The following is a 26,385-nucleotide window of genomic DNA, read 5'->3' as shown; positions in this document are numbered from 1 at the left end:
TGCGTGAAGCTGATCGTAGGTGTCGTCAGCTAGGCACCGGTGGCGTGGGTTCGTCTTGTCAAAGTGGATTCTACGTCTACTGTTTCTTCTGTCTAAACAATATAATAATTATCTTAATTGCTCATAGTTTGGGGTCGAAATGACGGTAGGTAGTATGCTCTATTTATCTGCTGTTTAAAACGGTTAATGCTGGTTTGTAAGAAGTGGTTTCGTTAACTTACTGTAGCAAGTAGCTAAATTAGCTAACATAAGCTAGCTAGTTGTCGAGTCAACTGTCTGAGTTTGACCAGAGATTACAGCTGTTTTCTTTTTGAACACATGTGTTGAACAGTTTTTTTATTATCAGTTTTTTATTCTAACATATTATATTTTATTCTCGGGTACTTAAGAGTTTCCTTAAAGTGTATATTTGTTATCAAAAAAATGTTTTATTCAGTTGAATTGCAGTTATTACTGTACTGCACTTTCTCCAATGATCTATAATCTTGCACTTCATTGTGTTGCAGGAGCGGAAGGGAACAGCAAAGTTGGACTTCTTGAGAAAGATTGAGATAGAGATCCAGGAGAAATGGGAGAAGGAGAAGGCATTTGAACAAGATGCACCGACAACAGTTGGGGAAAGCACAAAGTGAGTGTCTGTTATCATGAGGAAGGACCATATGTTCATTTCCAAGAAGTGTCAGGCACTCTCTTTTACACACTTGACCGAGGAATAGCCAGAAATGTAAGACCATCTTTTAAGAAAGCAATATTCATAGCTTGCTGTACTCAGGAATGCAGGTGTACTTCCTTCAACTGATCTAATCCTGATGCAACTAAACAGGTATTATAATGGGTACATAAAAAAAAAACTAGCTATGCAAGTGTGGGTGAAGCTCTGAGATTCAGTTGTTTACATAGTTAACATACCAAGGGTGAGTCTTTGAAACTAATAGTTGCCCTGTGTTATTTCCCAATTTACAGCACTTTGCTCATAAAAAGATACCAGATTTGAAATCCTTTACATATATTGATGAAACTCTTTATTTTTTTTGTTCTTCCAGCAAAAACAAGTTCTTCGTCACCTTCCCCTACCCTTACATGAATGGCCGATTGCACCTCGGTCACACGTTCAGCTTGTCAAAGTGTGAGGTAAGTTTTCATACAAAAGCAACTGGGATTAACATCTTCAGTCTGCACCTTTTTCGATGATTATGATCACTGCTGTACTTTCTTCTCGTAGTTTGCTGTTGGCTACCAGTCCATGAAAGGGAAGAAATGCCTCTTCCCGTTCGCGCTGCACTGCACAGGAATGCCAATCAAAGTTAGTGTTGTTGTTTTCTTTTCAGTGTAGTTGCAAAGACACATAGAGCTGATATTCTACTTTTTTTTTTTTTTTTTTTTTTTTCCAACAATTAGTACTGCATCTTCAACCCCCTCACAAACACTGCCTTTTCCTTCTTTCTGGTATTGATACATTCATATTGTTTCCACCAGGCCTGTGCAGACAAGCTGAAGAGAGAGATGGAGCTTTATGGAAACCCTCCGCAGTTTCCAGATGAGGAGGAGAAGGAGAAGCCAGATATATCTGATGAAATCATCATCAAGGACAAAGCAAAGGGCAAGAAGGTCAGGATCCGAGGGACCTGACTGATGCCAAGTTCCACATAGGGACTGAAAGAAACACAGTTGATGTTTTTGCCTCTAACAGCTATGGCTCATTACTCCAAGTGTTTTTTTCTTCTTTTGGTTCAGCATTCACAAAGGGTGTGTCAATTTGCAATATCTTTCATCTCTTATTTATTTTTTTATATTTTATTCCTCTGTTAGAGTAAAGCAGTGGCCAAATCCGGAACGGCCACTTTCCAGTGGGACATTATGAGGTCTCTGGGCCTCAAGGACCAGGACATATCCCAGTTTGCCCATGCTGAACACTGGCTGGAATACTTTCCTCCGATGGCTGTTAAAGATCTCAAACTGATGGGAGTCAAGGTGACTAATTGTAACTCTAGCAAACATCTGAGTTTGTTTTGTTTCTGTACCTGCGACTCCTCAATATGCTTTGATTCTACACTATTTTTACATAATTGTGTACAATTTACTGTCATTGGGCTAAATGATCTAAGCATATGTGTTAAGAGGTATACACTAAAGTGAGTCCTCTCTTTTTGTTTGATACCTAGAGTTCACCAGAATGAATCGACCCTGAGGATAATCACGTTATTCATTGAGTCGATTGTGCCTAAATCCTGGTCTCATGTCATCACTTCACAGGTGGACTGGAGGCGTTCATTCATCACCACCGATGTGAACCCGTTTTATGACTCCTTCGTCCGGTGGCAGTTCATCACACTAAAGGAGAGAAAAAAGATCGCGTTTGGCAAAAGGTGAGGTGGTTTAGGAGTTACCATGTGACTGCGTAACTTGCTCTGCAGCACTATCTTGGTGGTAATAAAGAGATAAGTAAGGAAAGTAGGAAGTGCACTACATTATGTGGTGTGAAAATGTCGGACACTTTGTCTTTGTTGCTTTCAGGATCAGTTGAACTGTTTTGCCTAAAACGAAGTCCTGTACCAATGTCATTTCTTTCCATGTGGGAAAAGCAAAGGGAATCAGTAATATATTGTGATTGTCCCCGACTCCTCTGCAGATATACCATCTTCTCCCCCAAGGATGGGCAGCCATGCATGGACCATGACAGGCAGACAGGAGAGGTACACTTACCTGGCTCAATGAAATAATGTATCGGTTGTGAAAGACCAAGACTGTGATTATGATTATATATGATCAATTGGGAATCCTACAGCAAACATTAAAAGGAACTGTGTTCTCACAATTTTGCCAATTTTTATATTATCGTTCTTTAATGTACACACTTGACCGTGGGCTCATCAGTGCTTTTATTTGACTCACCATTTTTGCCTCTTTACTGCAGTTTACTGGGATGTAGAAAGTTCCACGGATTTCATTTTGCGAATGTTTGTCTTACTGATGATGGCACAAAAAGGAAAATAACAAATCCTTTAAAAATGGTCTTTCTGTATTTTGTTCTTTGTCTTTGAACTACCATTGTTCTCCACCTGCAGGGAGTTGGACCTCAGGAGTACACTCTCATCAAGATGAAAATAGTTGAACCCTACACGGCAAAATTCAAGTCCAAAGTCTTTTATAGCAGGTAACAAAGAACAATCACTGACTTTTAACAGACAGTCTACACCACAGACAACTTCTACGTGCACTTCACTATAATGCTCATTTTGATAAACACGGTACTACCGACTCGTAATGTGAGACTGAAGTAAAGCGCTAATCCTCTCCTCACAGCGCCATGAAAGGCAAAAACATCTACCTGGTTGCTGCCACTCTGAGACCAGAGACCATGTTCGGTCAGACCAACTGCTGGGTCAGGCCCGACATGAAGTATGTGGCCTTTGAGACGACCAGCGGGGACATCTTCATCTGCACCAGCAGGTCTGCCAGGAACATGTCTTACCAGGGCTTCACCAAAGAGAATGGAGTGGTGCCCGTGGTCATGGAAATACTGGGACAGGTACCACCTTCAGCTGCAAATACATTCTACTTCATATCGGGCACACGGTTTCATGGCCATTGCACAAACAACTTGCAAAATTGATTCCTTTTGAATTACTCATGCTCTACCGTTTCCTTTTACCTGGGAAGAAGCAAGGCACATTTGCAATATACAGTGGAAATCAAACCAGGCTCTGCAGCATCTTTTCTCTTTCTAGGATGTCCTTGGCTGTGCCCTGAGTGCTCCTCTGACCTCCTATAAGATCATCTACGCTCTGCCCATGCTCACCATCAAGGAGGACAAAGGTAGGAGCCAAGAAGTTAGGGGAAAATAGCAGGCAGACATTTTCCACAGTGGTTAAAGTGGCTTCGTTGTTGAAAGGTTTCTTTGCCAGCAGTCAGAATACCCTCGGGTGGAGGCACTTTTCTTTCTGTTTCTGTTTTTATGTGCCAAGTTGAATTTGAGTGAAATGTATCTGACAGTTGTTGAATAGTTCAACAGCTGCTTTAAATGTGTATTTATTTATATGTCTGTGTTTTAAATAAAGATAAATTATTGCTTACGGTATTACCTTCTGCAGACAATCTGCAAGGAGCTTTATCCCTTATCCTTCCTTGTCTTCGATATAATTGGAGGAGCTTTTTAGAAAAGTCTCAAAATAGCCAGCCAAGGTCACTGTAGGATGTATTACTGTAGGTGTTGTGCTGTGATGTCAAAGCATGGCTGCTTTTTTTGACCTGAGGGAGAACATTTGTAAACATATTAAATCAATCTAATTGCACCCAGAGGCCTCTGTCAGTACTATCTGTTGTTCTGCTCTGGTGCTCGAGGGCTGTTGTTTGTCTGAGTGTCTTCATGTGTCCTGACGTTTGTTTTGTAAAATAGCCTTAATTGGAATTTCTGAATAAGTGCCCAGTGTGTGTGTGATGGTTTTAAGGGTTATGGAGAGCAATGCGAGAGGCCGGTGACATTTTTCCGTTTTCAGATCAGGTTTATCTGTCCTGCCCCCTCTTCACAGTGAGTTAGTTGCTCCAGTATCGCTGCTCGGCAATAGTGGTGAATATTCATAATGTCAATCAGACGTGTACTACCTGGCATGCATAAATGCATTTTATGTATTGGCCTTTTTTTTGCCTTGTCAACATTTATTCTCAGGTACGGGGATAGTTACCAGTGTGCCTTCTGATGCTCCTGATGACATCGCTGCTCTCAGAGACCTCAAGAAAAAACAGGTGAGGAAATATCTACTATGCTGCCAATCAGGAGGCCTTTATACCTCAGGTGCAGTCTGATGCAGAGAAACACAAAAGACAGAGCACAGCTAAAACTTAAAGTGCAATTTGGAAACACCGATTTTGAAATGTTTAAACAGATTGTGCTATTTACTTAAGTTTAGGTGGACTAAATCCCTAATTCTTAAGGAAGAAACTCACAGATGCATCCATTGTTTAAGCATGCACTACCTTTTTCATTTGATTAAGGTTGCTCTTGATGTTTGCATTTCCAACAGGCTCTGCGGGAGAAGTATGGAATCGAGGACAAGATGGTGTTGCCTTTTGAGCCGGTGAGCTGATCTCTTTGATCGTTGCATTGAACAAATTCAGTCCAAGATGGTTGATGGAGCCTTAATGTGTGTGTTTTATATATGTGTGTGTGCACACATGTCAGATCCCCATCATAGACATCCCAGGCTATGGTAACCTATCGGCTCCTTTGGTGTGTGATGAGCTGAAGATCCAGAGCCAGAATGATAAGGAGAAGCTGGCCGAGGCCAAGGAGAAAGTCTACCTGAAGGGATTCTATGAAGGGGTGAGTCCACTTAGTGGGTAATAAGTTCAAAATACACCCATAGGTCAGCAAAATTAATCCCCCCCCCCCCCCCTTTAGATTTAACGAGGTTTGAAGCTTGTATGATTTATCTCCAAGACACAAAACGAGTGATTCACAACTTAAGGGTAGACTAAATTATTAATTGACTGGCTATCAGCTACGTATTGCCCTCAGAGAGTTTGGTTCTGTCTACTGTGAAAAACTCTGCATAACCGCAAGCTGAATTTGTAGATAACGCACGCACGCACACACACACACACACACGGGCAAATAATATTTTTTTTTTGCGAAACACAATTTTTTCCTGTCACAATATCAAGACATTAGTCAAGTCAAACCTTCACTGTCAGCTGATTGTGCATTTGAACGGAATAAGAATTTAAATGTAGACACTGCAGGGGGCCACTCAGCAGCACAGCTCGTATATATATATATACAGAATACACCGAGTATGTGTCATCGCACCGAGCAGTTTATGATAATGTGTGATTGTTAAGTGCACTGCAGAGACATGACCCACTTCTTGTGGACTGAACTGTCAAAACTGTGAAAGAACTGCATCACTGTGGATGAAACGTTTGTGACTGATTTCCCGTCTTAGATCATGCTGGTTGATGGCTACAAGGGGCAGAAGGTCCAGGATGTCAAAAAACCCATCCAGAAGATGATGGTAGAGAGGGTAAGACACTTTGTTTATTATGCAAAAATAAATCAAAATACAGTACATTGAAATAACAGCTTTAGATTCTGACTTATTCCTGAATTATGTTTGGTGCGCTGTGATCTTAGAGTTCATTGAATGCCATGTATGGTAGAGGTTTGATCTTTATTTACCTGTCATAATGTTGGCTCTGCACCACTTTCTCACAGGGCGAGGCCATGATCTACATGGAGCCAGAAAAACAGGTCATGTCGCGCTCAGCTGATGTGTGTGTGGTGGCTCTCTGTGATCAGTGGTGAGTGCCAGAGGAATTCTGAACACAAAAATCTTCATACTTTAAATCTTTACCTGCGTTCATTTGTAATCATTAGCGTGGATCTGAAGCTGCATGGTAGTGTGATAGAACTAGGGGAATAATTTTCAAGTGTAGAAAGTCTCATGCCATTTAGGCTTTCTTTGTTTAGCAGCATGCTAATGTGTCTTCCAGGTATTTGGACTATGGGGATGCAGAGTGGAAGCAGAAGGCTCATGAAGCCCTCAAATCTTTGGAGACGTAAGACACTGACCTCTGCTCTGACGTACCGAATTCCCTTCCCTGTCATATTTTGCTCTGTGCAGTGTTTGTCCATGCTTGTGAGGGGCTCCTGTGAAGGTCTAGACAATCTAGTATGGAGTGTACAAAACAAATCTAGTCGTGCCAAAGTCTAAAAACATAGACATGCTGTGGTTTCATGCTCTATTTTACACTACGCAGATTTTGTGAAGAGACCAGGAGAAACTTTGAGGCAACTCTGGCCTGGCTACAGGAGCATGCCTGCTCTCGTACCTATGGACTCGGTGAGCGTTCATCTCTTGGCTTTTTGTGTGTGAATGATTGGGTCATGACTGCAGCCACTGTTAATATAAGTGACATATACAACTCTGTTGCTGCATATTTAAAATGTAGTTTAGTTTCTTGTATTGTACCACCCAGCCAAAGATGAACAGGACTTTATTTAAGTAGTGCATGACTGATGTTTTTGGTCTGTAGATGGAGACAGAGGACTGATGATAAAGCTCCTAGCAACAGTCTGCCTCTCTGTTCATGCAGGAATAGATGCAGACTGGGGGCCAGCTGGCACACAGGGCAGTAGTCTCGGCCTGTTGTAGACTCCTACTGTAGAAATCTCCCCACACATTTTCAGATTATGAAGCATAACGTTTGACCAACCAGACAGACTGGTATGCTACATGACTTTACTACATGGTGCAGGTTGTGCTGATTTATTTTAGGGCTGCAACTAACAATAATTTTCTCTCTCAATTAATCTGAAGAATTAGTTGTTTGGTCTAAATAATGTCAGAAAATTATGAAAAATGTCAATCAGTGTTTCCCAAAGCCTAAAATGAAGTCCTCAAATGTCTTGCTTTGTCCACAACTCAAAGATATTCAGTTCACTGTCATTGAGGAGTGAAGCAACCAGAAAATATTCACATTTAAGAGGCTGGATCAGAGAATTTAGAAAATGACTCAAACCGGTTTAATTGATAAGCAAAAATAGTGATTTGCAGTTTTTATTTCTTTTAATTCTGTCTCACTCATGGAAGCAAAACACACTTAAATTCCAACAAGCGTAGCTCATACACTGGAAGCTCAAAAGTAAAGATGCAAGTTTGTGTTTTCATAAAGTGAATGTGTGCAAGTGTAGGTGCGTTTATTTTCTATTTGATTATATTCAGATTTTATATTTAATGTTGTTCAGGTCTCTTAATAATGTTGCTCCTGCTTGCAAAAATGAAACTACTGCTCAAGCTTGCAGTAGTTTTCTGTTTTTAACCATCGAAAGCTGGTGAAAGATCTCAATAGGAGCTGACAGGAAAAACTAAAACATGAGCTCAGTGCATTTAAGGCTGGCTGAGTAATGAGCCCCCCCACACAAACGCACACACACCCTCCACACACTCCTTAAAGTAATATAAAATGTAATTTGAGGAAAAGCTGCAAATCAGCGAGTGAGGAATTGTTGCTGCTATCTGTCAAAGCAGCAGGTTGAGTGTAGTTGAGTTTATTTGACAATAAAAGGTTTACTTCTCTGCTTGTTTGCCAAGAATGACACAGTGACGCCTTCGTGACTTGTATTCCGTTCTGTTGGTGTTTTTCTTGGCACCAGAGTTTAACCAGCTTGACGAGGAAATGCAACAAGAGATTGTGTCAGCTCAGAGGAGACAATTGTCCTTAATCATTTTGTATCTCTCTTTTTGCTTTCTCTTCCGTGTTTGTGTGCATGTGTGTCTTTCTCTATCTCTGTGTGTGCGTGTGTGTGTGTGTGTGTGTGTGTGTACACCTCCTGGTTACCATAGGAACGCGGCTGCCTTGGGACGAGCAGTGGCTGATTGAGTCACTATCAGACTCCACCATCTACATGGCTTACTACACCGTAGCGCACCTCCTCCAGGGAGGTGTGCTCAATGGACAGGGAGCCTCACCACTGGGCATCAAGTACGGACACGACACACACGACACACACGACACACACAGACACACACACACACACACACACACAACGCACGCACTAGATCAAACAAAGATTAAGCCCGAACTGATTCACTCATCTCCTCTCCTTCCCTCGTCCTTCTCTTTCTGCCTTCAAACAACCACAGAGATGGGGTCGGCTGAGGGAGAAAAGTCTCCAATTTAATAACTAAATGTAATATTTCCAAATGAAAGGCGTTGCTTTGCAGACAAGGTTGATGAGTTGCTTGGTATTCATCCGTAAACTGACATGAATAGAAAAAAATGTCCACTCAATGACAAATGCTGCATTTCAGAAACGGTTTCGAAAAATCTATTCATAGCTCGATTTAAGTATTCTCAAAACTGAGGTAAAATGGCAACGCTGTCAAATGCTACATTTAATTACTTCTCTTGCTTCAGCCCAATGCATCCCTCTTTTTTTACCTATGACCGTTTTGTCTCTTATTTATTTATTTTATTTTTGCTCCACAGGCCGGAGCAGATGACCAGAGAGGTGTGGGACTTCATATTCTTCAAGAAGTCTCCTTTCCCAAAGACGGACATCCCTAAAGAGCGTCTCCAGAGGCTCAGGAGGGAGTTTGAGTACTGGTACCCCGTGGACGTCCGTGTGTCCGGCAAAGACCTGGTGCCCAACCACCTGTCCTACTACCTGTACAACCACGTGGCCATGTGGCCCAAAGACAGGTGAGTCTGGCCGCTCGATCGACGGATGGATGAAGCAGTTTTACAACATATCCAAGCCACTATTATTTGATGTAATCAAAATGATTTATTGCGTTATGCATTTAATTGACTAATATTGATTTTTGCATACGTTTGTTGTATAGAGAAACGTATCGGTTGAAGGATAAAAGCACCTTATTGATATCATGGTCCTGATTTTAAACAACTTTAATGTGCATTTATTTAGTGTTGGAAAGGGTCTCAGAAAAAAGGTCTTACAAAGTATTACATTTGATTTTAAGAAGTGGGCATTGGATTAGGGTGAACTTGATTATATTGAGGGTGACGATGACACGAATGAGAACATTCTCTCTCGTCCACAGTGGAAAGTGGCCACAAGCTGTGCGAGCCAACGGACATCTGCTCCTCAACTCTGAAAAGGTGTGTCAAATATGAACGGTTAGCAATATGAATCTGTATAGTTTAATATGAATCTCTTAATTAGATATTAAGATTATAATCTCAGGAGAAATAATGTGGTATTTTGTCTGGGGTATTGATACATTGAATAACTATTAATACTATATTTAGCTGTAAATCTTTGTATTCAAACACCTCTCTTCCTATGTGCTGGTAATTAACTAGTGTTTGATGCTGTTAAGATTTTAAATTACTGTTGATTTGCACCTTTTTTTTTTTCTTTCTTTGTTAATTTAAACACCAACAGTCTGTGACGTGATGGTTTATTCCACTAAGCGTTGTAATGAACTTGTGTGGGTGGGCATGCTTGAAAGACTCTGGCTGCTAACATCTGTTTTCTATTCGCCAGATGTCCAAATCAACTGGAAACTTCCTCACTCTCTGTCAAGCCATTGACAAGTTCTCAGCGGATGGTACACTTACTTTATTCTTGAGTGATCGCCCTCCTGTGTTCTGTTTCTGATCGTTGACTCTCTCGTGTCATGTTTCACTGAAATGTGGGAGACAAAGCACATCAGGTGTACGTCTCGAGCAGATTACAAAGTGTTTTCGCAGTGCATGGACCGTTACTCTTGGTCATAATATAAGCATCTATTATCCTGTTCTGAAGATAATTAGAAAACGCCCAATCTTCATAAGATAGTTGAGGTGTTGTTATCGGGTGCTATGAGCTATTGTAGTCATCAGACCCCTTTTTATTGCACTTTAAGTAATGACTTTCTGTAATAATGTATAATGAATGCAGTGCTCGTTTGGCATTTGGTGTAGCTAGTTGCAGCTTGCTCATACAAACAACTTCACACTCGACATTGTGCTTCCTTGTCTCGAGCAAAACACCTGCTCTATATTCTACAATGAGTTAGAATATCCACTATTCTAACTCATTGTACCCTGAAATCACTTACAAAGGCCATCAAAGCGCGTCAGAAATATGCAGTTCATCTGAATACTACTACCGTGTACTTCTACTTCAGAGGAAAACATTGTCGTGAAATACGCTCATTACCGAATAGGCGTTTTATAGTCACTTGCTTTGACGTGTCCTCTGTGGTTATAAAGTGGAGCACTTAATTAGTGGAGGTGATGTAGATCAGATGAGCTGTTCTCCAGAGGTATGTGAAGGACAGACAGACGGAGATTACTTGCTTTGTGAGTTGGATGGATGCTTACGTCGAGGTGTAACGGTAAGGCGGTTCATATTCAACATTATCTCCCCATCAAAAGCAAGTTATTGAGGTCCAGCAGCTTTATATTATTTCAATAGAAATGTTCCAATCAATCGAGACTCATGATGTATTTGCATGATCGTCAATTCTAGAAAGTCGGTACCTTCTGATGCTCTCTCCACAGGTCAGGATACAGAGGAGAAATCAAATATTTATAGGAACTTGAGAGGATGACATGATTTTGTGAGACTTGTGAAAATGTATTTTAAAACAAAACCCCTATGTTTGGGGGGGTCTCCTGAGGCATGATTTATGATAATCCATCTCGGAGAATTTGTTGTTCATCTCCATAGTTTGACTTGGTTTTAGTTGTTTTCATCTATAGCTGGTAGAGACTTTGATTAACCCCGGTGTCCCTCCTGCCCTCAGTATACCTCAGGATTACTGGATTCATCCTTTTTTTCTTTTTTTTTTTTTTTGTTATTTCTACTCTCTGCGTGTTTCTTATGTTGTGAACGAGCTGAATAATAGAGAGATGTGTCTGTTGTGTCTCTAGAAGCCACTTTGCTGTGGAAGTAAAAGAAACGACATAGACTGACAGCAGATAGATGCATTAAGTTGACTTCTTGTCTAAGAGCTTGGAGTGATGTATGCTGGGTATTTGAAGTTTTCTCAGACTGTGGACTTTTCCGCAAATCCTCTGAACTCAAAGTATTTTGCAGAAGAGAAAAGAAGTGCTATGTTTAGTGTTTTAATGTGTACGATTTAACGGGACCTATACAGTTAAATATTGAAAATTACAAAGGCATTGACGAGAATGGCATTGGTCATGTTAGGTTTTTGCTCTGGTGTGAAGATGATTCACAGTTAATTTCTCAGTTATTTTGCACCTGCTCTGTCTTCCTGCTGCTTTAACACACCTGTGCGTTTCCTCCGTCAGGTATGCGTCTGGCTCTAGCCGACGCTGGGGACACGGTGGAGGACGCCAACTTCGTGGAGACCATGGCTGACGCTGGCATCCTGCGCCTCTACACCTGGGTGGAGTGGGTGAAGGAGATGATTGCCAACCAGAACAACCTGAGGACGGGCCCTGCAGACACTTTCAACGATCGGGTCTTTGACAGGTAGATGCAAGTATTCATTGACACGCCGGGGTGTTACAGGTACCAAGATATACTGCAGAGCTCTCATGAATAATTGAGGATTTATGCCCTTGAAATAATGATTTTCTTTTTCAATTGTTAAATCTATAAATTGTTTGAAAGTAAGAGAAAATGCCCATCTTTAGACTCAGACACAGAAGTTTGAAATTGTTATTACAACTATCAATTAAGAGAATAATCTATTGCTTTTGTTTGATTTATAATGAACTACAAACCATTTCATCTGTAGTCTATAGCCACTTTAGTGTGAAAACCAGATCCACTGTGTCACACTCCAGGCGAGTGCTTCAGAGTTTGTATGGTTCCTTTTTGACTCTGTGCTCTCCAGCGCTGAATAAGTGAATGGTTTACTGGCTCCGCAAACTGATTGTAAGGATTTTGTTTCCCGTTTGTCTAGCGAGATGAATGCCGGCATCTTGAAGACGGAGCAGCACTATGACAGGATGATGTACAAGGAGGCCCTGAAGAGTGGCTTTTTTGAGTTCCAGGTAAAATAAAATGTCCGTTATAAAAACCGCTCTCTAATGCACGTTTTAAAGACGAGCATGCTTTTCATCCTCCAGAAGCATTTTATGATGATATCAAAAATACCTGCAGTAGAGAGAACATAACATGAATTTCATCCTGACCATGTGGTGAATTCACTGGAATAATGATGGTGTCTAGGATAGTTTAGAAATAACATAATAACGTGACAAAGACCTTTTAAACTGTTTATGTGTGCAGGCAGCCAAAGATAAGTATCGTGAGCTTGCTATCGAGGGCATGCACAAGGACCTGGTCTTCCAGTTCATAGAGATGCAAACTCTGCTGCTGGCCCCCATCTGCCCACACCTTTGTGAATATACTTGGGGCCTGGTTGGCAAGGTAAGGAAACATGGGTTCGGCCTCATAATGTGGGTTTCATGTTTTCCCAGTTGTTTGCTTTGACAGTGGGTTCAAATGTGTCTTCCATCCCCTCGTCCCATCGGTCCCTCGTTTTTATCTCCACCTTTGTACTTGCGAGTAAAACATAAATACTGTGTGAAAGAAGCAGTTATCTTCCTGTGTTCATTTACCATCATTGATACACCTGGGAGCAACAAGCTAAGATACCATACTTCATGTGCTGTAGGTCTGAAGCAGCACTTTATCCACTCGTCACTGACTCTTGTGTGAAACTACTAACGCACACACATACCCTCAGTTGGCGTACATGTCCACCAGCAGCCTGTCTGCACGCTCCCAATAGCACAGCAGAGAGCCGAGAATATTTTTAACACTGGATTTTATGAATATGAAAGAGTGCTGCTGCTCTCTTTTTTTTTTTTTTTTTTTTTTTTTTTTTTTCGGTTGGTTGTGGGGCTTTTGTTGTTGCTAAGCGACAGTGTTTTCTCCAATCATGTGTGCAGCACCGTTGGCTAAAGAGCTAAGAGGCCCTCGGTGGACACGGTGGTACACACATCGTTAACACGGTGTGTGTGTGTGTGTGTGTGCCTGGTTTTCTTGTTTTGTTCGCTGCCAGAAAAAAACGCTTTGTTGACATGTTGTCATCGCTCCCCTTCACTCATCAGCCTTCTTTCCTCTTTGCCCAACAGACCAGTTCTCTGATGAAGGCATCGTGGCCTGTGGCCAGTCCAGTGGATGAGATTCTGATGCGGTCCTCCCAGTACCTGATGGAGACCGCACACGACCTCCGGCTGAGACTCAAAGCATACCTGCAGCCCCCCAAAAACAAAGTAAGAACTGTGGTCCGTGTTGTTTCACATGCTTCACTGTACTTCACTGCTGCAATGGCTCTTTAAAGTAATTCTGAAAATGAATATTGATTTCACAATTGATTGCTTTCTTCTTCTTTTTTTATAGTTATTATAAAATTCAACACTTCGTCTCAAAGTGCATTAAGTTTGGTCATTAACTCTTTTCTGCCTCAAGTGTTGTTGAACAGTTTCATGGTTGTTTGATGAGCACAATGAGGCAGAAAACAATAAAACAGCTTGAAAATATCAGGCAGCATGCCGACAGTAGAGGTGAGATTCAATAGCAGTGAATCTTATCTGCTTACAATCTGCTTTTTTACTCTTTATCTTGTTAAACCACATACTTAATATATAAAGGACGTATTCATTTGCATTTTCTCTGCTTGGGACTGGATTTAGTATAAAAGAGTTAGCTTGTTACTACTGACTATAGTACATTTTCCTTTGGAAGACTGCATATAGATTATGTTTTGAACATAAATGAGGTCTATTTTAATCCTGCTCTGTGTATTTTCCATTTTCTATTCCCAGGCCAGTTTCACTGACCCTGTTTTAACCAAAATATATAGGAATCACCTTTTCAATGGTCTGTACTTTGTTTGACACATTGCATTTGTAGATTATCGGTGGTGTATATGGCAGGTCTGGGGTTATTTGTTATATTGGTCTATATGACTAAAATTGTCTTGACTATCCCTTTAAATACTCAAAGTACCTTTTATATAACTCTACTTCAACTATACCTTAAGTCTGTGTTCTGCTCACCACAGGAAAGTTAGTCTATTGTTTAACAGTTTGGCTCTTCGATAAGTGTCTCTGGACAGCTGGGAAAAAAGCAAAACAAGTATTGACAAGATTTGAAACAGCCGAAATCTCAGACTTCCAGACCGCGGTTATTGATTTACTGTAAATGTTTTGTTGCCATTTAGGCAAGATGGCAGGATAATGGGGGGGAAGGCTCTTTTTATAATCATAATATTCTTTTCATACATTTCTGTCAAGGGAGCAGATGGATTTTATTGGCAAAATGAGTCTCTTACCCTAACCTCTCCCAGGCTGGAACCATCCAAACGCACTGTTTGCGTCTGATTGAGCCCGCCCACCTCTGACAACACCACGAGAGTCCTGTACCTGACTATGGTTGCACCAGATGAATCTGAAATGCTCCTCTTTCTCTGCTGTGTTTTCTTCCCAACAGAAAGGCGACTCAAAGCCCCCAGCCAAGCCTTCCCACTGCACCATCTATGTTGCCAAGAGATACCCTCCATGGCAGCACAGTGCCTTATCTCTGCTCGGCAAGCACTACAAGGTGACAAACTAACAAACAATATTCATACAGACATTTGCAATTTGTTACATGTGAAAGCACAATGGTCCATGGCACAGTGATGCACTGAAATACTTGCCCTTGTATTTTAAATGATCACTGAAGTTATTCCATGTCGTTCACATCTCTCTGTGTCTATATGCTCCTGGCCGGCTGTATGTTTTACACAGCTGTTTTTGTTGTTGTTTTCTCTGTGTCTTTCCAGAGCGACAACGGAGCCCTTCCAGACAACAAGGTGATCGCGAGTGAGTTGGGAGCCCTGCCTGACCTGAAGAAGTACATGAAGAAAGTCATGCCTTTTGTAGCGATGATCAAGGTACATCTGGGGGAGGCAGGAGCACAGTGAAGGAGCATTTGTGTGTCTGTGTAAAGGCACACACTGTCCGTTCTCCATCGTTCTAGAGAGTCTAACATGGACAATTTATTAGTGCATATTCATCTTTTTTAAAATTTAATGTCTGTATTCTGCACATATTTGCCTTTTAGCTCCTTTTTGTGTTGTATTGTTTTTCTCTGCCTTATTCAAGTTGAGTTTGTTTACCACCTAAGAAACTGCTCAAGGTGGCTTATATCTTTTGTTTGGTTTTTGTTGTCCTGGTACTTTGAGTATGCATCATTAAATGCTGTTTTCTTTTCTTTTCTTATTCCTCTTTGTGTTGAACAATGACCAAACTGTAGCCAATATTGTCTGAACAACAGTGTTGCAAAGAAATGTCTGGGATTCTTAGTTTATTGATTGAAAGAGTACAAAACATGCTTTTGACAGACTGTCTCTGCTTGTTATTATGCATCTTTGCTACATTCATAAACATTTGAAAATGTTTTTATTTTTTATCTGTCCTTGTCTCCACATTTTCACATTTTGGCTGCTTTGCTTTTAGATTACATTAAATTCCTATCAAATTGCAAATTGCATCACGTCTAGTTAAGGTGTCTGTTGATCAAATACCAGCATTCACTAAATACATTTGGGCATGACAAGTTGGTAAATATTAGAAAAACTTTATTTTTCTTCAATAGTCTCATGATGGCAGCATTAGCATGACGATTATCTTATCTCCATAATGCTAGATTGTTTTTTTTAGTTTTTGTTCTATTTAGCAACGTTAACTTCCTGTTCGTTCCTCAGGAAAAGTTCACGTCCATCATTCGTGCTCGTATTGTTTGATTGATTTTGACTATTTGGGTTCTGCAGGAGAACCTGGAGAAGAACGGGCCAAGGGTCTTGGATCTGGAGCTGGAGTTTGATGAGCGGGTGGTTTTGATGGAAAATCTGGTCTACTTAACCAATTCTCTGGAGGTATGTTTGGGGATCATTTCTGAAGTCAGACATGACATAAAAGTGTCTGTCCAATCTAAAAGCACGTCTGGCAGCTCTACATTTGTGTGAGTGCAGAGTTAAAGACGGGATAAAACACTACATTCAGCTCTAGCAATATATTGTTATCTCAAATGTGAGCAATAAACAGAACAAGTTCACTCGATTCAGTTCTGTTTGTCGTCACAATGTCGAGCTGTAACATGCAGTTGCAGCATTTTTGGTTTCCTCAAAAATACCTCAGCTTTAAAGCTGTTTTGCTACTTTTGCAAAAGTCAGTTGAGACAACCCTGAGCTCAGTTGTCAGTCAGGAAAGCCCTTAATGCTTTTGTCTGCAAAGAGGCTTAGCCGAGTCGAAAGTAGAACCTGAGTCCCTAAGATACTTTAGTCAAACCAGCACACATTTAACCACAGAAAGAAAACGACGTCAAACTAATACCCTGAATCCATTTCCAATCTTTCGGATAGATCATAGCTAAAATAATAAGCTGCCGCAGAGAAGAAAAAGTGATGGAGAAATATGCTTTATGATGTAGCACTGAAAAAAAGTGATGTATTACTTACCTCTCAAACATAACACTGTGAATGTGGCTCAACTGATTTGAACCTTAAATCTGTTTTTTGAGAAACAAACACTGCAGTCTTGCCTTTTGGATGGTGTGTGGTTGTTTATGCTGCAGATATGGATGTGTTTCTATGGGCACTTTGTGACTTCTTTCTTTCCTGTGTTTAACTAGTTTACAACACTGTTACTCTGTGCCATCTCAAACTGAAATACCATCCCCGATTTTGAACGTGTGAGCGACGAAGCCAGATGTTTGTCTCTCTGATCTCTGCAGGAGCCAGATTAACACCACCGCTGTTTGCCAGTTCGCATACTAAACGCACCTGTACACACACAATCCGATAGCGGATTGATCTCGGCTGATAATCCTTCTTTTTCCACATCCTCTACAGCTGGAACAGATCGACATCTTGTTTGCGTCTGAGGCTGACGACAGAGTGAAGGAGGACTGTTGCCCGGGGAAACCGTTCTGTGTTTTCAGAACAGAGGTAAATGCTTTTGGCTGTGCTGGCTGCTCTTAAAGCAGGTTGCATGCGAGTCTCTCTTAGAGGGCAGGTGTACGCTTCTTTTTCAGCCACATGTTTCTCAGATTTTGTGACCTGCATATTCGCAATATGTTCCTGTTTTTATGTGTTTATCTCTGTAGGTGCTTGATTACCTGTGTGCATCCCTTCTGCAAGAGTGTCTGTGTTTCCCAGATGAACAAAATATGTGTTTGCGCACTCAAATCAACAATTAAATTGAGTGTTTGCGCATTTGTGTTTGTGCCTCTATTTCCCCAGCCTGGAGTGTGTGTGTCCCTGGTCAACCCTCAGCCGTGCAACGGGCAGTTTTCCACAAAGGTTGACATCCGCCAGGGAGACAGCGGAGACAGCATCATCCGTAGGTTAGCTAAGGTCAACAGACTCATTAAAGGTTAGTAAGATAAATGGATATACAGCACAAATTCATAAACTATGGTTGGGAACCCAAGATAGGTCTGTTTAAACAACAGATAATCTAAATTGGATGGAAACATTTATTCTGATCTTGAGTCAAAGTTCACAAAGTTGTGCTCAGATTATTCATCTTTTTCGTGGAATAAATTACATCACGTCTTGGTGGCTCAGCTAACATATTATGTTACTGATGTCTAACAGCCTCCCAACCTTGTTTCAGTCTTTGCCATCTGCCATCCTTGTGCACAACGACTGGTGAAGGGAGTGGCTAAATGATGATCAATTAACTGTCTACTTCCATACCGTGAATCCAGTGTTCCCCCATTGTCTTAAAGCCAACTCTTCGAGCAATTTCGACAAGCCCCGGTTTTTTAGATAATGCAGTTATGACATTAAATATCCATCCACATTTGATTTTAACCATCATTCTATCCAAAACCAAGCTATGTGCTTTATGTGATGGCAATTTACCCACCCACTTCCCCTTGTGACGTTCTCTTTCACAATCATCACTTCAACGCAGTGCTTAGCTTCCCTCTCTGCTCTGATTCTCCATTTCCTCCATCACTCACTACCCTGATCAGCTTTAACATTCTCTGCACTCTTTCCCTGCCATCATTTCATACCTCCTATGTGTCTCACCTCCACCTCTTATTGTGTAATTCTTCCATCCCTTTCCCTCTTTCTCCATCTTTTGTCACTCTCTCACACACACACACACACACACACACACACCTCTCTGACTCTGCCTGACTCCCCTCCACCAGATCTGTCCAGAGTCAAGTTGATGAGGTACGAGGACCCTGTGCTGGGGCCTCGCCGGGTGCCCGTCCTGGGACACGAGGAACAGGGCAAACTGGCCATCTCCAACAAGTCGGTGTTCAACATCAACCTGGAGGAGAAGAGGGTCACTCTGGCCGACAACGGCCTCTCTGTGGACATCGGGAACTCTCTGGTTTATCTGGTTAATTAGAGTTACATTCTCTCTCTCTCTCTGTCTCTCTCTCTCTCTCTCTCTCTCTCTCACACACACTCACACACACACACACACACACACAAGCATATGTCGGCACATTCAGCAGTGAATTATTTGTGAAAGGTTCAAATGCGTCATTAATTGTTGCCACAAAAAGGGTAATTTTGACTCAAAGCCATAAAACAGTGACTCAAACATATATCTGTGTTTTATAATTCGTGTTTTATAATTCATGTTTCTGTGGATGTGACCATTTGTTGTGCACCTTTTTCACTGCTGAATGTGACCTCAGTGAGCATCTAAAACTAATGGGACCTCAAGAGTGTGCTTCTGTCCTCTTACAAAAACATGTGCAATAGTAGTACATCCGGATCTGGTTTTGTTCTGCACAAAACGGATGGTTCAGGGTCAACCCTGTCCCTGGAAAATCAGAGGATATTGGATCTTTGGTACTAAAATTAGGGTTCTTTAATGGTGTGAAAAAACAAGCCATTTTGAAAATATCCTGTACTTTCCCTTAAGGATTTTGTATTGGAGGACAGCACCAGGATTTGTATTCTGTTCCGTCTTTTCATCGTCTGTTTAAGTTGAATCTCGTTATTTTTCTCAATGAGTCACTCTTTCCTGTTTGATATGATGCCCAATAAATCTATAATTAAGCTCTTTGCTTTTTCTGAAGGGGACGAACAAAAATCTACCACCATGTCCTAGCCAACAACATATGTTATTACATGGTGCGACTGCTCCTGCAGCCTCCTCAATGCCTGTGTTGTTTTTTCATATAGATGGTAATGTGCCTGCTGTGTTTCATACATTGAAGGTGAGGCACATCATTCCCTCATGTTTTGTCATCCTTTCAGACGGCTTTCCTATTTTCGAGCAGTGGATGGTGCTTGTCTCACTTGTGCTTTCCAGAGAAATAATAAAAAACCTATGAAATTTTCAAGCTCCTTGTTTATTGTTTCTCGCTACCCTCTCCATGCGGTTTCATTTTTTTCGAAGGAAATAAATAGGACGACTGTTTCCCACAAGAATAGGGCTTGTGTGAGTCATGGCTTTGCTGAGGCCATTGGATGTTTGTCCCTTTTAGTGTAGATGGTGAGGGACCGGATCATCTTGTAATGTGAGCAGTCTTCTGATGAGGACGATGTGGAACAAGTGTAGATGTGTCGGGTTAGAGGTTGTACGAATTTGGCATAAACAAACCTACTGGTAGTATTTATTGGTGACTTGGAATGGGGATTTAAAAAGGAGATAGAACAGCCAATAAATGCTCCTGTTGACTGAATAAATCAGTGTTATCAACATTTAAAGGACATGTTCTACATTTAGGGGAATAAACTTGCTTTATTGAGTATTAGAGAAGGAGATTGATACTGCCCACATGTATACTCAAACTTGAAGGTATTGCCTGCAACGCATGCAGACTGGAAATAGCTAGCCCAGCTCGGGCCTGTATACTTTCTGTCTCCGCTGGTTGCCTGGCAACCAGTCCAGGCAGGAAAGCCTCTACGTTGACCTGAAAGCAACGGGGCAAAGAGCTGAAACCGTAATACCGTAACAGCGATGCGATATAACGACGTTGCATGAAAAAGGATACCTTGTTGGAGCTCAACTTGCAAGTGAGTGAATCCAGGTCAGTCATGTTTGTTCATGAATATACTTCTAAGTTAATGTATCTATCACATCTTTTTTCTATTTCAGAACTGGGTTTGGCTCTGCGGTTCGCTGCTTCAAAAAGGTAGAACGACTTCCCAACAGGGTTCACTGTCAGTTAAACATCTGCCGATAATCATTTTCTTTTTATTTCAAGGATTCCATTCAACTGTAATCCTTTTGATGCTTCTGTTTTTGATGCATCGCCTACAAATTAATGACAGCATAATAGGTTATACCTTTCTTATCCTGGGAAGGAGCTAGAAAAGCATCCACTCATGGAGTAAATTACATGTTTCTCCCAATTTTAAGACTCGATGTGAGTGAACTGTCTGGGCCTCTCAACCCACGATGGTTGCACTACATGTCCTTCCACCACGTAAAGCTCCCCACACTTCTCTCTTCTGTCACCCTCTCACACACATACACACACACACCATCAGTCTGAATTTAAAAGGTCAAAGTCAGAGCAGGAAATGCATGAATGTATTTCTTTAGTTCTAAAATGCATCTTTCACTTCCCAGCTCTCTACTGCACGAGTCTGTTTCTGCCTCTGTCTGCTGGTAAGTGTAACCGTATGTTACATTTCAAATGTCTTTGAATATCATAGGTCAAGCAAACTGTTAGAATTGACGTAATGTGTTTGAGCTTTTATTTGACATCCATCATTTTTACTTAATTTCCCATATATTCGTGCATGTTTTAGATGTCCTGTGTATCTCTGTTTCAGACGACTCATGTAAATAAGTAATCACTCATTACAAGATTCCGACCTCCTGGTGGGTTTGTGTTAAAGTGTTTGAATGCATTCACATCTGATTATTTTATGCCAGATGTTCATGCAGCTCGATGTGCATCTGCACCGTTTGCATTCGCTGCATTAGCGGGGGGGGGGGGGGCACGCAGCAAAGTCACAGACAGAAGGCAACTATACAAGACTTATCTCTGTCACACAGCTTCTAGGCTGAGCCATTCGACTGCTGGTTTATCTGCTCCAACGCACACCCTCTCACTGGGGAAGTGTCACTCCCCCTCCACCTCCTCATTCCTGCTGACTCCCTGCTCGCCCTGTCCTCTCTCGCCTCCTCGCCTCAGCCCTCTCTGGATGCCAGTGGCTTCTAGTAATGGAGCAGCTGACAGTCACACACCAGTAAGTGCATTTTCTTGTCTCTCCTGGTACACATTGTTGTCACCACTGAGCACAATGGATTTACAGCAAACAGCTCACTTATCTTATTATGTTTTTGGTTTTTTGTACTCCTTCGTTTCCTCTTAATCTTGTTCTCCTTTTATGTCTCTATGATAAATGATAATGCAAATTAAACACGAACATTTCTTAAATGCTGCATTCTAACATTTGTGGTGATTTAAGTGTTGCTGAAGGCCTTAACACTTGAATGCAAGAATAAATCATGTATCATAAATAGTGGTAGGATAATATTAGTGGGATAATAGTGGACAGTTTTATATTAGGCCAGCGGAGTACAAAACATGCTGCTCAAGAAAAGATTATTGAAACAAATAAGATTTCAGCTTAGAAAATTAATTTCTAATTTAAGACTCATTTAACATTATGCCTACAGCAAGCTATCAGTTAGAGGCTTGACAAGCCATGATGAATTTATCAGCCTTCCATCTAAAGACAAATATGATTTAAAAAAAAAAAAAATCTAATTTCAGACCAAGGCCGTCAGTCACCCGGGGCTCAGCATCAGCGTTTCAAGAGGAGGAAGTGGGGGGCTTCACCACAGGAAGTAAAGATGACTTGAGGTCAAACAGTGTTCCTGCAGTGACAGACCCAGCACTCACACAGCCCGGCCTCGGCATCACAACGACGACCATCACCACCATCACACAGACGGGAGGAGACTGGAGCACTGGCCTGTTTGACGTCTGCGGAGACAAGACTACATGTAACACGAAAACACAGACGGAAGCTGTATTCTCATATACGCTCAGTGCCCTCACACGCCAATCAGAACTTTATGACGTATTCTTCGTATCATTTTTTGTTCTTAGTTTAGTCTTTTGTCCGTCACAAGCAAACACACATTGCTCACACACACACACACACACACACACACACACACATTGTGCTTACCCTGTGCTTGCAGGTGTCCTTGGGGCCCTGGTGCCGTGCTGTTTAGACCTGAGTTTAGCTCACCAGTATGGAGAATGTCTATGCATGCCTCTGCTACCGGGATCCACTTTTGCCATGCGGGTTGGGATCAGGGAGCGGTACAAGATACGGGTGAGTGTGCGTCCTTGAACACACCAATAAGAAGACTTCAAAAAAACATTTTGTTTTGACTCCACAATAAATGGAAAGCCGATAGCTAACAGTAGATAATCAATTCAATAACATTACTAAATGCGTTCACTTTTAAGTTGCGCGAGTGAATTTTTGTTTTCATGTCTTTTCATGTAATGCACCTCATGGTCCTGGACCTGTTCCTGCTGTGTCGTTGTGTCTACACGTGTGCTTCTTTTCTGTGTGTTTGCATGTACGTGTACGTGTACGTGTGTGTGTGTGTGTGTGTCTGTCCGCATATTTATCCACAGGGAAGTGTGTGTGAGGACTGGACCACAGTGTATTGCTGTTACCCTCTGGCTGTATGTCAGATGATAAGGGAGATGAAGCGGAGGATGAAGACACTGACCTATCATGTGTCCACTGCCCTCGAATGCTAATGAGGAAACTCTAGCCAGTAGATGAGGCCTGTCCTTCACAATGCAACAGAGACGAGTGAGGGACATCTAAGGCGTACTGTAGCACCAAGGATCAATACCATAAGGTTTTTAAATGCCTTGGACAGTGAATCAAGCCTATCCCACAACTTTCAAAGAAGTCTGGAAAAGATGAACTTTCATTTAACAATAAACAGCAAACAGAATCATTGTGTAGGGCCTGTAATTGAAACCTATACCTTCATACTGCTGTTGGGCCTCTTTTTAGAGAGGATATTATAAATAAACTTGGAAGCAATATTCTGCTTTCCTTGCAGAGGCAAGAACTCATCAACTACATTTTGAGTCGGGTGAAAAGCAGGTGGCAAGACGCAGGCTTTTCTTTTGGTTTCAGTCGCTGTCAGCAAACAGCACTAAACATCTGGTACAAGTCTGTCATACAACAGAGACTTCAAAAAGCAGCCAACTGTCTTTAATTCTAAAAGCACGCAATTAATTCCATCTCAACTCAAAAAAAGGCAGTACTTCAATTAAGCTCATTGTCAACAGTTCAAAGTGACAATTTCATTAGTAGAAAGTGGTACAAATCATGTGAGAAAAGGGATTCGGGTGAACCGACCCTTTAATTTTGCCTCGCATTCCAGAGGCATGAGGGGGGGGAGATGAAGTGAGGAAACGTACAACTTTCTACTGTAGACCTTGATGGACAAATTGTGAACTTGAGACATGACTCAACATGATCTCATTTTCAGCATTACATTTAAAACTAAATCCAAGTAAAGCAGGAGAGCCACTTAAAAGCCGAGTGTGCTCAGCCATTTGGTTTCTTAAGGAGACCTCATTGATTTTGAGAGTTTTTTTTTTAATTTCAGAGTGTGGAATGAAAACTAGTGTGCGAGTCCATTCAGTATGCAGAACCACTTGTCTGATTACCCGGCAAACAGGCCGCAGCATTGCTCCGATTACAGTCAACAGTTCAAGTACAGTCTGACGATAATAAAGTCCATTTCCATATTTCAGATTTTCTTTTATCCCCCTGTGCTTTAGTTTGCATTCAATCACATTATCAATCCAGTCCTGATCGCTGTGGTTCCCTGGACCCGAAATGCCAACCAGCGTGAACGAGTGTGTGGAAAATGTTATTTCTACACAAAGCAGATGGGTCCTCAAAGGGCAAATATGTAATTTGTTAACTCTTGCGGATGTGGTCCCCGTACCTGGCAGCTGCTTCAAACGAAATGGGGAAAGAGAAAGAAAATGGATTTGGTCTCAAAAAGGAGAGTGATGTGAATAATAAAATCTAATCGTATTTTACTTACTGTACAGTTAATCTGCTGCATGAAAATACATATATTTAAATCATTGCAAGTGTAAATTTATCTGTTTTTTTTTTTTACTTCGTTACATTTTTTATTTATTTAATTATTTCTATTTACAAATTCCCAGCTGACAAACATGTTTAAAATAATATGTTCACCCAGTTATAGACTAAAATAGAGCATATACTGGTACAGATAGATACAACTGCCCCCTATAAGCTACAATAGCTGCCATCCCATGTGACGTCAGCTGCTGTTTACAAGTGCTGTTGCATTATTTTCAGTCCTCACTTACCTGTTCAAGTAAAAAAAAAAATCATTCTAAGTTTCATGACAGCTGTAACATACTGTAGGTTCCACATGGCCACGGCGGTAATAAGCTCAGCAGTATCTTACTTATGTCTGCATTAGGGCACCAGCGTTTCCTGAGCAGCCCCGGTTGGATACATCTTCCTGCGTCTCCACCGCTCTCTGCCTACTGGGGGTTGTTAGTGAGCAGAGCTGCCTTCAGGCACTGTGGTAACATCTCTCCCTCCCTGTGCAATGTCCAAGTGTTATTGCTTCAGCATCAATAGCTTTAAATTGGGTTGCTAAATTGGAAATTTATCTGCTTCGCAAATCAAATACACCCTTAAAATGTCCTACATGCTTTCAAACTTTATATGTGTATTTACACATATATTTGTCTATATTTATTTTCAAACTGCTCCTTCCAAAGTATTAGTCATTACAGGGGACATTTAACTATCCTCCCAAGCCGCCATAAAAGGCTGTTTTCCCTGCCTAAGCAATGCATGATGCATGACCTGCATCATGCATCCTCCAGTGTTCAGATTTCTACTGTTAAAGGGTCAGTTCATGCAATTTATTATCAAATTTGGGGTGAACTGACCCTTCAATTATGTCACATGTGTGCTTTACTGCTGTTTCATGAAACAAAACCCCAAATACAGCGAACGAAACAAGGAACCCTTGTGTGTGCTTACAGTTAAACCTCAAACCTATTTACATCTTGCACGTTTGCTGTACCGTCACACAGACACACACACACACACACACACTGACACAGCCTGGCCTTACGTCATCTGTCGGATACACTTCCATGACTGGACCGTTAGGGGGCAGTGTTGTCCCAGATCTGGATCCCTTTTGTCTGTTTTCTATTCCCACAGCTGCTTAAGTCTTAAGTGTCGATCTGAGGTCAGAGTTGGGAATTCCACAGCAGTCGTAGAGGTCAAGATTTGGAACAGTGAAGCCCATCCTAAGTCAGCAGTCGGACAGGGACCATAAAACATGTCTGCTGATGTTCTTTCCTGCTGTTTCAGCATCGGAGACGACTATCCCCACAGATGCATCAGGTGTAGAGTACAGGCTGTTATCAAGAACAGCACCTCAGGGAGTTGTGTTTGTGTGGGTGTGGAAATGTGTGTGATGTATGTATCCGAAAAGACTTTCCCCATGATTGTGCTCATTGCGCGGTGTTACTGGTACAGAGAAACAACCAGTAAACAGATAAAATACAAAACACAGCGCAGGGGGTAGATCATGCCCTCCAGAGCTGCCCACGTGACTGAATAACAACCAGCTGAAGGCGTGAGTGTTTGTGCTTTCCCCAAACTACACACTGACATTTCTGATATGGCTTTTTAATGGATTTCCCTTCTCTTTTCCCGTCTGTCGTCTCTACCTCCTGAATGCATTTCCTCTCGACGGTCTTTTCGTTCTTGCCTTCCCTCCATCCCCCCTTTCTCCTCAATCATTTCATTTCTTCTCCCCCCTTTGCCCTCTTTTATTTATTTCCTCTTCTTCCCGACTCCTGCTAGTGTGTGTGTGTGTTTGTGAATAAAGAGAGGCGAGAGAGGGAAAGAG

General features: G+C 41.5%; 2 protein-coding genes across 3 annotated transcripts; both read left to right on the top strand.

Annotated features, from left to right (window-relative positions):
- Positions 1-4: 4 nt before the first annotated feature.
- On the top strand, positions 5-19,798 carry lars1b (leucyl-tRNA synthetase 1b). Its single transcript, XM_031869136.1, has 32 exons — positions 5-145; positions 507-628; positions 1,044-1,131; positions 1,223-1,303; positions 1,477-1,608; positions 1,810-1,971; positions 2,254-2,366; positions 2,630-2,693; positions 3,066-3,154; positions 3,304-3,529; positions 3,729-3,816; positions 4,667-4,743; positions 5,022-5,075; positions 5,180-5,320; positions 5,943-6,020; positions 6,212-6,297; positions 6,490-6,555; positions 6,757-6,839; positions 8,343-8,481; positions 8,989-9,201; positions 9,564-9,621; positions 10,010-10,073; positions 11,767-11,950; positions 12,387-12,477; positions 12,716-12,856; positions 13,567-13,707; positions 14,927-15,037; positions 15,261-15,371; positions 16,251-16,355; positions 17,331-17,426; positions 17,721-17,853; positions 18,644-19,798. The coding sequence occupies exons 1-32, from the start codon at positions 140-142 to the stop codon at positions 18,847-18,849; spliced, it is 3,549 nt and encodes a 1,182-aa protein (XP_031724996.1). The 5' UTR covers positions 5-139; the 3' UTR covers positions 18,850-19,798.
- A 91-nt stretch (positions 19,799-19,889) lies between these two features.
- On the top strand, positions 19,890-26,255 carry plac8l1 (PLAC8 like 1). Of its 2 annotated transcripts, XM_031869142.1 has the most exons (5): positions 19,890-21,072; positions 21,466-21,659; positions 22,190-22,422; positions 22,624-22,760; positions 23,072-26,255. In XM_031869142.1, the coding sequence occupies exons 2-5, from the start codon at positions 21,634-21,636 to the stop codon at positions 23,198-23,200; spliced, it is 525 nt and encodes a 174-aa protein (XP_031725002.1). In that variant the 5' UTR covers positions 19,890-21,072; positions 21,466-21,633; the 3' UTR covers positions 23,201-26,255. The 2 variants fall into 2 exon arrangements, with proteins under 2 accessions (XP_031725002.1, XP_031725001.1); XM_031869141.1 differs by having other exon boundaries at positions 22,190-22,760.
- The last annotated feature ends 130 nt before the right edge of the window (positions 26,256-26,385 follow it).

The sequence above is a fragment of the Anarrhichthys ocellatus genome, unplaced genomic scaffold (assembly GCF_004355925.1).
Source record: "Anarrhichthys ocellatus isolate YVR2014 unplaced genomic scaffold, GSC_Weel_1.0 scaffold46, whole genome shotgun sequence".
Classification (NCBI taxonomy): domain Eukaryota; kingdom Metazoa; phylum Chordata; class Actinopteri; order Perciformes; family Anarhichadidae; genus Anarrhichthys; species Anarrhichthys ocellatus.
The sequence above is the reverse complement of the archived record's forward strand: the minus strand, read 5'-3'. Positions and strand labels throughout refer to the sequence as shown.

Coding starts and splice junctions, on each gene's coding strand:
- plac8l1 (XM_031869141.1), top strand. CDS start 21,634: ATGGAGCAGCTGACAGTCACACACCA. Junction 21,660..22,189: donor CAGCTGACAGTCACACACCA/GTAAGTGCATTT, acceptor ATCTAATTTCAG/ACCAAGGCCGTCAGTCACCC. Junction 22,761..23,071: donor GGGAGCGGTACAAGATACGG/GTGAGTGTGCGT, acceptor ATTTATCCACAG/GGAAGTGTGTGTGAGGACTG.
- lars1b (XM_031869136.1), top strand. Junction 8,482..8,988: donor GCCTCACCACTGGGCATCAA/GTACGGACACGA, acceptor TTTGCTCCACAG/GCCGGAGCAGATGACCAGAG. Junction 17,854..18,643: donor GGTCAACAGACTCATTAAAG/GTTAGTAAGATA, acceptor CCCCTCCACCAG/ATCTGTCCAGAGTCAAGTTG.